Source organism: Pinus tabuliformis, chromosome 3_2 (genome assembly GCF_031772625.1).
Source record: "Pinus tabuliformis cultivar Carrire ecotype Pingquan chromosome 3_2, CPIR1, whole genome shotgun sequence".
NCBI classification, from domain to species: domain Eukaryota; kingdom Viridiplantae; phylum Streptophyta; class Pinopsida; order Pinales; family Pinaceae; genus Pinus; species Pinus tabuliformis.
Window position 1 is genome coordinate 1241389761 of NC_142302.1, and position 15865 is coordinate 1241405625.

The following is a 15865-nucleotide window of genomic DNA, read 5'->3' on the forward strand; positions in this document are numbered from 1 at the left end:
AACCCTATCTCTGTCACACCTCTCGCTTACTCACTCTATTCTCGATTATCTCCTCTAATCTCTCTGCCATTACATTCTTTTCTCTTTTATGAATCAAATCCTATCCTAATTGCATTGACAACTCGATCCCTATTTTAATCAATCTAACAAATAAATCTCTATTCTCAAGCTCTGATACACACCTATACTAACAACTTATCTCTTAGAGTAAAAATAATACAATATTCTAATTATTACAATAATTGAATATAAAGACAAATTCAAGAGATCCAACCCTCTCTACTAAAACTGATTTTGATCACTCAGGGCAATGAAATTCATCTCTTGTTAGCCACAACATGTGAACATACAATCACATTGTTGGCTATGTCCGGATGCTCCTGTATCAGATTCCCGGGGAAGAAAAAAATCCCCCATCAGACTTTCAGGGTTTACTCCATACTTCTGCAACTTTGCTGCTGTCAACCAACTAGCATCCTCTATTGGTTGTCCCTTCCATTTGACTAGACACTGAAAATAAACCTGTCCTCTGGTTCTTTTGGATACTCTTTTCTCCAAGACAGCTTCCACCTCTTTCTTGACTGTCTTTGGCATTTGTTCTTCGCAATGTACAGTCTATTCTTCATCTTCTGCAGACTCCTTCTGTAGCTTTGTCTTTGTCTCTTTGTATGGATATAAATCTGCAACATTGAAGATAGGTGATATTCCAATTCCTTTTGGCAATTCAATTTCATAAGCATTAGTTGAAAACTTCCTCACAATTCCGCATGGCCCTATTTTTTTCGTCTTTAGTTTATTATAAGTCCTAACAGGAAATCTTTCTTTCCTCAAGTATACCATCAGTAGATCTCCCACTTGGAATTCTTTTTCTCTTCGCTTCATATCAGCTCTCTGTTTGTATTTGCCACTGCTTTCCTGCAATCTGCCTCTGACATCTTCCTGTAAACTTTGCATCTGGTCTGCAAACTCTTCAGCTTTTGCACTTTTTGTCTCCTGTTTACCCAAATTTCTGAGCTCATACACACCTCTTGGATTCATTCCAAAAACAATCTGAAATGGACTCATCCCAGTACTTTGGTTTGGTGTGTCATTATAAGCAAACTCAGCTTGAGCAAGTGCTAAATCCCATTGCTTAAGATTTTGATACACTAAACTTCTCAATATGTTTCCCAAGCTTTTGTTTACCACTTCGGTCTGTCCATCTGTTTGAGGGTGATATGCTGAACTGAAACTAAGGTTGGTACCTAGTTTCTTCCAAAGAGTTCTCCAGAAATGTCCAACAAACTTTGTATCCCTATCAGACACAATACTTATAGGCAATCCATGTAACCTTACAACTTCTGGAAAAAACAGATTAACAATATGTGTCGCATCACTAGTCTTTTTACATGCAACGAAATGTGCCATTTTGGAAAATCTATCTACCACAACATAAATGGAATCATTCCCTCTTTGAGTTCTAGGTAACCCCAAAACAAAATCCATATTAACTGCATCCCATGGTTGGTCTGGTATTCGCAATGGCTGGTACAATCTTGTATTTTGGCTTCTCCCTTTAGCATGCTGACAGATTCTGCACTTCTCAACAAATTTCTTAACATCAGTTTGCATCTTTGGCCAATAGTAAAAAGCATTTACCTGAGCAAAGGTTTTGTCTTGTCCAAAGTGACCAAATAATCCTCCACTGTGTTTCTCCTTGATTATGTTTTCCCTCATAGAACATTTGGGAATGCACAATTTTTTACCTTTGAACAATAAACCTCCTTGGATAAAATAATCTAACCACTAACTCCTATTATGAACTATTGGATTTTGTACCACTGCATAAATTTCTTTGAATTTTGCATCATCTTTATACATATCAACCATTTCTTCAAATCCTACAACACCAACTATTAATTCTTGTACAATGAAATTTACTCTGCTCAAAGCATCATCAACTTTGTTCAACTTACCACTTGTGTGTTTTATCACAAAAGTAAAACTCTGTAAAAACTCTACCCACTTGGCATGTTTCTGGTTCAATTTTGTTTGGTTGTTTATGAACTGTAATGCATGATTGTCAGAATATAATATAAACTCTTTTGGTAGCAAATAATGTCTCCATTTTTTTAAAGCTTGTACAATAGCATAAAATTATTTATCATAAGAAGAATACTTCTTCTTAGCTTCATTTAGTTTCTCATTAAAGTAGGCTATTGGTCTCTGTTCCTGACTCAAAACTGCTCCAATTGCAACTCCACTAGCATCAGTTTCAACTTGGAAAACTTTCCCAAAATCAGGTAAAGCTAAAACTGGTTTCTTTGTAATTTTCTTCTTCAACAACTTAAAATTTCGGTTTGCTGCTTTTGTCCACTTGAATGGCTGATTAGTCTCTTTGATTGTTTCAATAATTGGTGCACAAATCTGACTAAAACTTCTGATAAATTTTCTATAAAAACTTGCAAGACCATGAAAGCTTCTTACCTCAAATATGTTTCTTGGAGTAGGCCAGTTCCAAATTGCTTGGACTTTCTCTAGATCCATTTTCAAACCTTCTTTAGAAACTACAAATCCCAAATAGATTAATTCTTCTTTCATGAAACTACATTTCTTCAGATTTATCAACAATTTCTCTTTCTGTAGAGTTCTTAAAACCAACTTAAGATGCTCCAGATGTTCTTCTTTGCTTCTACTGAAAACTAGAATATCATCAAGATAAACAATGACAAACTTGCCTGCATATTCCTTCAAGACTTCATTCATTAATCTCATGAATGTACTAGGTGCATTAGTGAGTCCAAAAGGCATCACTAACCACTCATACAACCCACTATTTGTTTTAAATGCAGTCTTCCATTCATCTCCTTCTCTAATATTTATTTGATGATATCCACTCTTCAGATCTATTTTAGAAAAATACTTTGACCCACTTAAACAATCCATCAAATCATCCATGCGTGGTAAAAGAAATCTATACCTGATAGTAATCTTGTTTATGGCTCTGGAATCTGTACACATACGCCATTCACCACCTTTCTTTGGACTGAGTACTGTTGGTACAACACATGGACTAAGACTCTCTCTGATTAATCCCTTATCCATCAGTTCATGTACTTGTTTTCCAACTTCTGCATTTCCCTGAGGAGTTGACCTATATGCTGCTTTGTTTGGCAAACTTGCTCCAGGTATTAGATCAATATGATGACTAATACTCTTGATGGGTGGTAATGCATTTGGCAACTCATCCACAATAATATCAACAAAATCATTCAACATATTTTTGATTTCTTCAGGTAAATCATCTAAGTTTGTGGAAGTTAAAATTACCTTAGGTCTCCTTATGACAGTAAAATGCATCTGTTCATCCTTCTTGACTTCTTGCAGCAATTCTTTCCCACTCATTAGCATAACATTGTTTCTAGGTGCTTCTTTGCCTGCTTCATCCTTCAATGGCAGCAGTGTGTGTTTATTTCCATCCTTCTCCAGAGTGTAAGTATTTCTTCTCCCATCATGAATAGCTTTCCGATCAAACTGCCAAGGTCTTCCCAGCAACACATGGCATACATCCATTGGCATTACATCACACAATATCACATCCTTATAAGTACCAATCTGTATCTCTACCTTGCATTGTTTTGTCACAATAAGCTGATGTCCTTTTTGCAACCATGATACTTTGTAAGGAGTAGGGTGTACTGTTTTCACTAGTCCTAACTTGTCCACCATTTCTATAGAAACAAGGTTATCAGTGCTTCCACTATCAATTATCACTTTACAACATTTTCCTTTGGACTTGCATGTAGTTCTGAATAAACTCTTTCTCTGAGCTAGTTCTCCTGTCTCTTTCTCTGCCTTAAGCAATACCCTTTTCAACAACAAAGATTCTCCTTCTTCAGGTGATTCTTCCTTGTTTGCAATTTGAGGTTTTTCTTCCTTTGCCTCAGCCACATTCATATTCCTCTGATTTGTTGCTTTATTATGAGAACAGTCCCATGATCCATGTCCCCATTCTCCACATGTGTAACACCGAATTTCTCTTCCTCGGCGTCTTCCTCTGGGTGCAAATCTTCCTCTACTAAAGTCTCCTCTCTGTGGTGATCTACTACTTGAACTTCCTGCTTCACTCTAATGGTGCTGAAATCTTGGTCTGGTAGTTCCTCTACTTCTCACTGAACTTTTCCCTCTGTTCCTTTGATTTTGTTTCCTCAATATCTTCTCTTCTGCCTTCAAAGCTGCTTGATAGGCATCTTCAATTGTTTTCAAACTCAGTACGCTGATTTCATTCTGTATGTCGTATCTCAACCCATTGATATATCTGGCTACCTTTTCTACATCATCCTCTGCATGTCTTGCTCTAATGCTTATCGTATAAAACTCTTATGTGTATTCTTTGACAGCCATTCCTTTTTGTCTCAAATTCTGTAACTGTTTGAAAAGATTTAACTGGTAATCTTTTGGCATAAATTTGGCTTTCAATTTACTTACCATTTTATCCCATTGTTTGATCTTGGACTTTCTCTTTCTCGCTTTGGAGTTTGTAATTCATCCCACCAAATAGTTGCATGACCCTTCAATCTGGTAACTGCAAATTTCACCTTCTTTTTGTCATCAACTTCCTCATAGTCGAAATACTTGTCCAATGAACTGATCCAGTCCATCAATTCTTCTACATTGAGATTCCCATCATACAAAGGTATTTCCACCTTTGGTCTTCCACTTGCTTTGGCCAATACCTTGAGAACTTTGGCAGCTTCACTTTCATCCTCTTCTTCTTCCTCAAAAGATTCTTCTGCAGCACTGGCATCTCCTTCATCAGGTGCTCTCCTCTGAGCAGTCTCCATTGTCTCCATCCTTGTACGCAGATTCCAGATCTCATCCAGCAGAACTGCATTTGCTACAGGTCTCCCCCGACCTATGCCTCCTTCTCTCCTAGGTGGCATGTTTACTGTAGCAAAACTTAATCTTTGTGCTCTAATACCAAAAATGACGCAGGAGGTTGACGAAAATGAGGTGGTAGTCTGAAATTAGACTACTGGTTAACTTTGTAACCAATCAACTGTGCGCAAACAGATCCTGTACGTCGATTTTCCCCCTGAGGGTCTCGCTTATCTGACCAATCACTGTCAGTCTTTCTTTGACTTTTCCCTTTTATCAAGCGCTTTGATCCGCGCCGTTGATCTCACTTCTCCAGATCCAACGGATATCACGTCGTCTGCTCCAACTAACCCGGACGATCTCCACTGTCAATGTGACCTGTCCAATCGAACGGCTATCGTGCAATCTCACGTGGATCCTTGCACGGTCGATATCAAGTTGAGAGCGCGCGAGAAAAGTGGTTTTCTCGTGCTACGTGTCGACCGCTAAGGTTGATCGCATGAATTTTCCAAATACCATTTACAACCTTTTGGGCGCGTGAGATACCGCTTCCCACTTATCAAATACAACCCACGTTCTTAATTCATACTTTAAGAAAGACGCTTAAGGAAAGGTTTAGCGCTTAAACACAATATTAACCCTTAACAATATTCAACTGTGATTTATAAATAAAGTGTTTAAACAGAGGAAAATACCGATTAGGGTCCAAAACTTCGATACACAGATTCAAGAGAATTTCACACCAGGAATAACACGCAACATCACACTCAATCAATTATCCATTAATGTAGAAATTACAGAATCTTGGCCATCTCGGGTCGATTACAACAATTTGTCTAACCTCTGTTTCAATCTCAAACCCTATCTCTGTCACACCTCTCGCTTACTCACTCTATTATCGATTATCTCCTCTAATCTCTATGTCATTACATTCTTTTCTCTTTTATGAATCAAATCCTATCCTAACTGCATTGACAACTCGATCCCTATTTTAATCAATCTAACAATTAAATCTCTATTCTCAAGCTCTGATACACACCTATACTAACAACTTATCTCTTAATCTAAAAATAATACAATAATCTAATTATTACAATAATTGAATATAAAGACAAATTCGAGAGATCCAACCCTCTCTACTAAAATTGATTTTGACCACTCAGGTCAATGAAATTCATCTCTTGTTAGCCACAACATGTGAACATACAATCACATTGTTGGCTAAGTCCAGATGCTCCTGCATCACCAGTCATGGATTCTCGCCTTTACCTGCTTCTTTGCCTTGTTGTTGCTCCTTTACCATCACCTCTTCTTTTCCTGCTTCTTTTCCTTGTTCCATTTCTACCTTGTCTTTTGCTGCTTCTTTGCCTTGATCACAACCATACATGCTTGCTGCTGCTCCTTTGCTACTCCTTGCATTGCTACTACTTTGTTGCTCCTTTCCTTGTTGCTTCTTTGTTGATCCTTTGCTATGCTGCTTCTCTTTGTTGCTCCTAGCCTTGCTACCTCTTCATTGCTCCTTTTCCATCACATCTTTGCTGCCTCTTCACTGCCCTCTTCACTACTCCTTTGCCATCAATGACAACAATGCCATCAATCCCCCCCTTTGGCATTAATGGCAATCATTGTGATCCTTTCTCTGCTTACCTACCCCTTTGACATCAATGGCAAGGGGGTTGGAATGTAACAAAAATTCCAGGACTGTGTAAAGCCACTGAACTCCAATGTTTAAAGCTATGGCAGTAGCACTTTAAAGCACTATAAAGCCCCTTAAGCATTCTATATATTTGATGTTGATCTGAACCTAATTGGCTACACCAAAAAAAACTCCACATCTGAAAAACTCCATATCATCTGAAAAACGATACAGTCATCTGCAAAAAGCTAAATTCATTTAAGCTTTGAATATGACAAAATTAGAGCAATGAGCATGATAAAACACTTTTATATGCTACATAAGATTCTGAGTGTGCATAAGATTTTGAAAAATTGCTCAGCAATTTTTCAAATGTTGATGTGTCGATGGTTTTCTTGATGTAGTGCTAACCCCAACAATATATGGTTTTCATCTGCAATACACATTTTCTATTGAACTAGACAATTCCATAGCTTCTCAGCGGATTTCCATGGCAATAAAATAACTCTAAAGCACACACCCCTAAATCATAAAACCACCATAAAGCAGTGTCCTTATCATTCCAACTTTTCCCATATTTGCAGCGTTACACTACTTTACACAACCAAATAAAGATGGTTATATACAATGTTACCTTGAGCATTTCACAACATTACCGAGTACTGCATATACAAAAGCCCAACTCAAATTACACTCATAAATATTCATTAAATCACATTATCCAATTGTGTATGAGGTGCACGTCCTTGCATTTGCTTTACCCTTTTCTTGTGGTGCTTGGTTTGGAAGTGCTCGTCTCTAATTAAATATTAGTAAGTATCGATCGAATGTAGACAGTAAAATTGGCCCATTCCAGTGAGATCTTCATCGATGGGTAGAGTCTTTCTTTCATACTCCAGCTTCTGTAAATCCTCTTAGACAACATCGTCACCTTTGACAAGGCATCCTTTTTCTGAGATCTGCATATTCTTTTTTTCTTCACCGCTGATCTGTTGGAGTGAATTGGTTAAAATAAACATTGATATACTAGAGGTGACACAGTATAGCGTTAAAGGTTTTAGTGGGATGCTGGAAAACTTCTCCCTTGGAAAATTCTGAATATTGACCTTATTACTCTCCCTAAACATTTCAGCAAATAGAAGTTCAACAAGCCAACAATAACCATTTTGACCATGAGTAGCTCTCGGAGAGTGTAGAAGAGAACTAAAAGTGCTCCAAGCCTTTGAAATTCTATTTGAATCTCCTATGATCTTCTGCTTTAACTCTCCCTTCTGAATGTGAGTAAGACCCTCACTCACCATTGTAATATGAAGCATCTCTGAAAACTCATCATCTAAATGGTTGTATTACAGAATCCAGTAATTTGACTATGTCATTCAATACCTCAGGATTAAGATGACCACTTAAATGATCAAATTTTTAACTTCTCCCCAACATCATGCAATCCTAGTTTAAGTGCAACAACAAAGGCCAATGGTGCATCTTCAAGGGAAAACACCATTGCAATAGCTTGAATTTCATCATAACTTGGTAAGGGGATTCCACTAGCTAAGCGCTTGTTCTTGAGCTTATGCAAAAAATAGTAAAAAAAAGACCCCAAATTGGTTGTTCTTTTCTTCCACGACATTTACTCTTGCATACTCTTGACAAATAAATTCTATTCCACCAAGAAGTTCCAATCGTTGAATGCCCCATAACATAAGAACCGAGACTAGCCTTCTCCATCCCAACGGGAATACAATACAATAAATTTGATAACAAACTAATTAGTCCGCAATGAAGTTCTTTTGCCCATGAATTCTTTCTACAAATCTCCAAAAGTACCTTTAATAACCTGATATCAACTCCATTCAACTTTCAAGCGACATCATTGGATCCTTCCTCTGTCACAGATCATATACATTAAGTGACTCAATGCATATGCCCAAACTACTTCTTCTTTCTCTTCTATCTGCACAAGGAAAAGTAGTCACTCATAAAGTCTGTTCAATAACCAGATCTCAAATTCATTAACTGCCCGTGGAGTTCCATTTTCTAGTTTGTCATGGCATTTTGAAGCTCCCTTTGCCAAAGTAAGAAACTGATCTCCATTATTAAAATTGGTAGACTGAGATTATCATTCTTCTGCAACTCCAGATTGATCTTCACTCAGCATAGGTTCCAATAAATGAGCATGGATACCAAGATTTAAAATCAAATCAAAAGCCCGGGTTCTAGCTGTCAATTGAGGAGAACTCAGCATACTCTCTAGTATAGAAAGCCAAGATACCCTGAATCAATAATAAGAAGAACACAAGACAAAAAGAAGTTTCACCTTCCCACTAAAGAAAGAATTGCAAACCTCCTCTCCTTAGCTATCCACAATACAATCCTCCATGCCTCATCGAATCCGCGCACTGGATATCATAGTGATCCAACATGAAGAGTTCTTTCACGACATGCAACTGACACATATTGAATAAAAAAAAATCAACTACATATATGTGTGCAATTACAAGGATTGATCGTCGGACTTTGAACAACTTTTTTCATGAACAGACGTGTATCAGTTTTCTTCAAAGTATCTTCTCATGTTTTAATTATGATGCATCTCTTCTCTTTCGTGCAGGGAGGAAAGATAAACGACATCAGCATGGGTAGCATACATATTTTTGTTTTGAAAAAAAACGCTACTGTGGTTGAACCTCACAATCTTCATCATTTACCAACTGACATCCAAGAACGAAATTCTGATATCCACAGCTCATACAAATAAATATTGACATGCAATGTTAATATTAAATTTTCCACCATCGTTAGGGCACAAAACCCTAATTTACAAAAGCCCTTCCATGCTCTCTGTAACATGTCATTCAACGTATTGGTTGTCAGACATATCTGCAATTATAAAATATAATGTTGCAACATAATATATGTCACGGTTGGCATAATTTATATAATCAATGCCATCTCAATATGCTATTCGTAATGATATAATGCACAGAAACACCATATAATTTCAACGCCATCAATAAACGTTAGAGATAATAATATGTGCAGCATTGTGGTGATACCACACAAGACATAAGGGCATTTTACGATCACTCAACGACATCAACGTTCTTCAATAATTAAAGTTCTGACACCATTGGCATTTAATTTATTTTTTTTCAATGCCCAATATTAACGTCTAGTGTTGTTCCAAAAGAGTCTCAAAATTCCCCCCAAATGCATTTCGTCCTTCCAGTAGGTGAAATAATGCCGATTCTAGCATCGTATTTGAGTGGCAGGATGTTGACAATGTAAGACATGAGGATGACCTCTCCATAAGAATCTCTAAGAACATATCAGGATGTGTTTCTGCGCAGTAAAATTCCACTTCCTTCTGCCAATATCGCTCAGCTAGAGATGCATAGCTCCTTGCATGCTGCAAATTAGCATTTTCTCCTTTTTCAAGAGTAAGTTCTTTCTTCTCAAGGTTCAAAGCCTTAAAACAACAATCTCTGTGGTAACAAGCAAGTTGAAAGTTTGCCCAAAAAAAACTCGCATTTTACCCAGTGATCCATATAATGCTAAAGCTTCTCTAATGACATCCTTGGTTGAGATATCATATTTCTTTTGCTGAGACTTCTTTTTCTTCTCATCATTTGAATCATCAAATTGTGTGGAATTTTCTTTCCAAATAACATTTCTCAAAATGTTTTCTGGCTCAATATCGCTGAATTCAGAACGAGTTGCACTATAGTATTTCAAAGCTTCTTCGTATTGGAATTTCACATCGTCTAGCATATGCATATAAGCATTCTGGAGAATACAACACTTCTTATAGGAACCTATCATAGATACCAAAGACTCTGCAAGTGCTTTTTTGCTGTGCCCTAAATTGCAATTGATCACAACGATATTGGTGAAATCCCCAACTTCTCTAAATGCTAATTCATTAAATACCAAACCTTTCTTCCGAGTTGGTTGAAACTCCTCTGCTCCATGGATGATAATTCCAAACAATATTGTTGGTGATCCAACTCTAACCACTCAAAACCCTAGTGCTCCTTAGATGTGAAAACATGAAAGATCTTCAAACCATTTTTCTGCATCTAAAGTAATATTATTGATAGAGGTTGCACTTCACTTTCACGCTGACCTTGTTTTCCATCTTTTTGCAGATGCCTTAACATTGCTTTCAACTTCCTTTGATTGCTCTGGATCCACTTAGATTTTCTTTAAAGATTAAGGAAATGCTCTCTCCTGGAGATATTGCTGCTCCTGTAATACTAAATGAATTCTTCTTTTGCTTTCTTGAGCAGCTCCCCCTTAGGTAATGCAACTTCATTTTTCTATTGAAGTCTCAAGCTGCTCCTTTTTCTTCCTCTTCCATACCTTAGTTGGCTTCCTTCTGTTGTTCTCTGCATTTCCTTTTGTCTCATTGTTTGGTCTGCTTGGTTTTGCTTCCATCATTTGTTTTGAATCCTTTAGAGTATTTATCAACATGCAATCTTTGGCTTTGTGGCCAAGATTTCTACATAGATAACATTTTTTGTTGCCAAGAAATTGCATGCCCCTTCTTGAGTTCATACTTTTCTTTGCATACAAATTGCATTCAAACTCTTTATGTCCAAATTCATGACACATATAACAATAACCATAGAAAGAGTTTATGTACCTAGTTGTTGATGTTCTCCTTTGTTTGCTTGTTGGATAGTACCTTCTTGTTTGCTGCATGTTTTGTTGAATAGTCTTGATTTTCTTGTTCTTACAATCTGCTGCTATGTGTCCAGGTTCATGGCAATGGAAGCATGAGATATATTTTCTCCTTTGAAATTTTCCAAATTTGCTCAATTCATCTCTAGGAGCAAATGACCTTCTTGTATATGACCATTTCTTCGCCTTATTTTTTGGTTCTTGATGTTGTTGCTTGTTTTTATTTGTTTCTTTACAAAACATGTTGTTGTTGGACTCTTCTTTTGTAGATATTTTTAGAGCTGCTTCATTATCTTTTATCGCTGCCTTTAATCTACTGCACTTTTCTGAGTTTTTCATAGAGACAACCTCCTCTTCTAGTTGCTTACACAACATGTTCTTTTCATCTAACTCACTTTTAGCTGAATTAATCTTGACCTCTAACCTTGCACATTGTACCTCTTTCTCCTTTAGCTGACTATTCATCATCTCTTCTATACTTCTTGCTTCTTCAAGCTGTGTCCTTAGGCTAATGATTCCCTTCTTATATTCATGTTCTCTTTTATCACATATCTGCACCAATTTCTTCAAATCTTTGTTTTCATTCTTCAATGTTTCTATTTCAGTCAAGGCTATGTCAAGCTTGGCTTGTTCTTCAGCTGTCTTTTCTTCATGGAAATAAGTTCCATTCACACTAGCATAGACCTCATTTGACTGAACACTTTCCTTTTGACTGAGATTTTTCTTCTTCCTCTTTCTCTTCTCTTTTTCCACAGTGCAACTACTAGTGTCTCCTTCATGCATGAATTGCAATCTATCCTAGATTTCTTTTGCAGAATTTAAGTCTATTATTATATCAAGATCCTTATTATGAAGATTGTTATACATAACACATTTTTCCTTAGCATTCTACTGTTGTTCTTGCATAGAGGGAGAGTCTTTGCAGTAATCGGCACATACAAGCTTCCATACACCAGGTCCATAAGCCATTAAATCTGTTTTAACCTTATCTCTCCATTCATGAAAGTTTGATGCACTAAGCATAGTACAATTTGATAGTCCATGACTCAACCAGATCTCCTTCAAGCAGGTTTACACCAAGGGAACCCGCTATGATACCATTTGTTGGAATTACGATTGTCATTACACCAAAACCCACAGGTGTTAGTAAATGGACACATCACTACAGTTAACGGATCCACAAGAGGCAGTCAAGCCATGTCGTAAAACACACAAGGAGTGCTGGATTATCCAATGGCCAACAAATAATCTAGAAGCAACATGGAAGCATAACATTTCTCATCATAAAGAAGGAACCTCATCATTTCATGGACATCATCTTCAAGGAAGATTAAAAGAAGAAATTTTAGTCAAAGAAGTCTACTAGTAGCTTGGAGGGAAGAAGTATACTTATCTTGAGTTTTCATTATATTGCAATCAAGCTAAGAGGACTCACATTTTTCAGTAGGAGTTGAAGGAAGAACATAATACTTGGGCAAGAAGGTTAATAGCAAAAGCATATTATGTCCTAGTTAGATAATTGGAAAGAAAGTTTAAAGCATTTAGGATCCTCCTAGATGGTCATCATTTAGCGGAACATATCTTTGACAAAACTTTTGTTGATATGACCATTGATGATCTCTTGAAGAATGTAAAGTTAGATGATGAGAAGGAAGTAATGTCGACTTCAGAGGAAGCTAAGAGCAAAAATTTATTTAAAGGATCTTACTACTTGAAATTGAGGGCAATATCGATTGTTTTGGTAACTCTGATAATAAGTAATGACATCTATAATGTGTGAGACCTTATATGGCTTGTAGGAAGGACATATAACAGATATGTGTATAGAGGCAGAAAAAGGTATCAAGAAGAAATGAGACAATTCGTTGATCATTAGAAGATATGTTGGATTTGATATTGATTAAGAAGAAGTTTACCCACCTCAACTGAAAGAAGGAGCTATGATTGGCTCTACATTGATTGTTTTGACATGTGTTATTACTAATAGAAATACTCTTAATGAATGGGAGTTGATAAGATTGGAAAAAACATGAAGAAAAATTCTATTGCAAGGAAAGAATATGTGAAGGATTGTGCAATCAAATGTGAAGAAGTTTGGCTCCAAAAAGTGTTTGATAAGCTACTCGCTGTCAGGATGACTTAGATTCAAAGCTACATAAAGATTGTTAAAAAACTAGGAAGGTCGAAATGTTTCATGATTTGAGAGTGTGATGCAATTAGGGGCCAAATCAGTGACAACAGATCTCCACAAAAGAACATGCACTTGATGCATTGATGAGTATTTTACTAAACAAGCTTAGGCTTGTGGTTGTTCCTCCTTGGTTGAGAGGGAGTGAGGATGGACACTGTATTCTCCATGTGTAATGCACTATGGTCATGACTAACAATCGTAAGCAGAGTGATGACACTAGTAGGGATAATGGTGGATTGGATAAGCATCTGGGACTGATACTTCTTGAGGAATTGTATCCAAGATAGGAGTAGTCTCAAGGACTAATACTCTTTGAGGATAAAGTATCCAAGATAAGAGTAGTCCTGAGAACCAATATTCTTTGAGGATGGGTGATATCCAAGATAAGAATAGTCATGTAAGGACATACCTGGTGAACACCGGATGGGGTATGTTCCTTGAGACGCAGTGGTGGTGTCCAAATGTATGCTTCCCAACATCGTGCTCTGAAAAGTTGGAGAGATATAGCTTGTTAGTCAAGGCCTTGCTATGTTTGACAATGTTGGTTATGATTATCATGATGATTATGCTTATAAATCCAAATCCCTTGTGAGCATATTTCAATTTGAGAGTACCATGTTGTGTCATTATGAATACCTCCCTAGTTAAGAGGGAGTGTTGGAAATGTAACTAGGTTCGGTCTCCATAATTATCACTGTACTTGTATCAATATGTATTTCATGTAAAAACAAAAGAAGAAAAATAAATTATTATTATTATTATTTTATTTTGTAGTAAAAGCATGTTTTTCATGCTTGTAGGATTATTTGAGTCAAAAGAAATTTTATCATAAGTAAAAGAAATATTATTGAGTCAAAGTCCCATTTGGACTATTTGTAAGAAAAGGAAAAATCATATTATTTGAGTCAAAAAGTCAATTTTGTCATCTACAAGACCAAGTCGGCCCTCCTGGACAAGTCGGCTTAGAAAGGCAACTATTTGACCCCCAAGACTTGTATAAATACAGTGCAATTCGACCCAATTCATCCATAAAGTCATCACTTCAATTTCCGTGCCAAGAAGAGAAGGAAAAACCAACGAAAGTCGAGGAAGAAAGAGCAAAAATTAAAGGAGAGAGAGCGAAGGTTAAAAGAGAGAGAAAATCAATTTTTTTCTGCCCTAATTTTGTTCACACGTGAAATTTCAAGAGCTAATATAGGGTCGAAACTTCTCAAACACTATAGGTCCAAAATTTTTAGAGTTTGACCAGATTTCAAGAGTGTTGACTAGCGTTGACTTTGACTTGGTTGAAGAAGGCTTGAAGGAGCGCTGACTTGGGGTATTTGTGGCAGTGTTGGTCTTGGATTTTGGGTATTGGATATCTCACTTTGATAGAATTCTATAAGAAGAGGATTTGTTTGGGTTTTCCCCCTTGTGGGGTTTTCCCTTGGATTGGAACTTACATCTTCGTGTTCTTTATCTCTTGTGATCTTCATGTTTTGTAATTTTTGGTAATTGCTTGATGAAGAAAAGATAATATAAGTAATAAGGTCAACAACATTCACAAGTAATTATTAAGTAAGAGAAATCACCTCTAATCTACAAGCATATTGATTTCTCAACAACTTGAGGATTTTAGGCCTCCTTCTAGGGCTTCGATCCTCTTTGTCAATATGGAACAAGTCCAAGACTTGAATATTATTAGAACCTCGGTCCTCTCAAGGCAAAAAACAATAAAAAACTTCCTTTTCTTCCTCACACGTGTAGATAGATGATAGATGATGATCTAAATTGATATGTCAAATGAAGGAGGTTGAGTTGTTTTATATAATGATCAAGAGGTGCCCAAAGGGCAAGTATCTTTGTGTTGGACTGACTTAAACAATATGGAGCATACTTGTACTTTTTGAGGTAATTTGAAATTCAAATAATTAAATTTGAATTCATTTTTCCTTCTTTTAACTTGAGCCGACTTGTAGCTGGGGAATACCTCCTGTAACTACCAAAAATCAACACTCCCTGTTAAGCTAGGGAGGTATTCACCTTGACTTCCTCAGATATATAGTTTGTTTAAAAATTTCTCCATCCCAAGAAAATATTGAATGCTCCAACTATGTTGATGTATCCATTCACTTCATGTTATTATTCTAGACCCATGTGGAAAGCATCCCACATCAACATCATGCAAAGAGATCTAGTCACCCACTAGACACATACCCTTTGCAAATGGATCTAGTCACCCACTAGCCAAAATGTTAGGCCCCTATAATACTAGTGATTCCCCCATTACTATTTTCATTGTATCCCTTATTGTTATTATTGTGCCCCTATTTTCCCCATATTGTTATTAGTATGCCCCATAGAAACCCACTATTGTTATTTTTGTGCCCTTATGTTATTACTGTTATGTCGACTTGATTATATTGTGACCCCTTAGACTCCTATATATAAAAGGGAGGTTTAGTCATTTGAATCATTCAAGAATTGTTCATTTGTGTAATGTAAAGGAGGTTTCCCCCTTG

At 36.7% G+C, this 15865-nt stretch overlaps 1 protein-coding gene across 1 annotated transcript in view; it reads left to right on the plus strand.

Annotated features, from left to right (window-relative positions):
* Window positions 1–9263, plus strand: part of LOC149185226 (putative galactose-1-phosphate uridyltransferase) — a 109548-nt gene extending 100285 nt beyond the window's left edge. The window contains exon 3 of the mRNA XM_089417835.1: window positions 9102–9263. Coding sequence (XP_089273961.1) covers window positions 9102–9248 — 147 coding nt within the window. The 3' untranslated portion in view covers window positions 9249–9263. The remainder of the gene's footprint in view (window positions 1–9101) is intronic.
* The last annotated feature ends 6602 nt before the right edge of the window (window positions 9264–15865 follow it).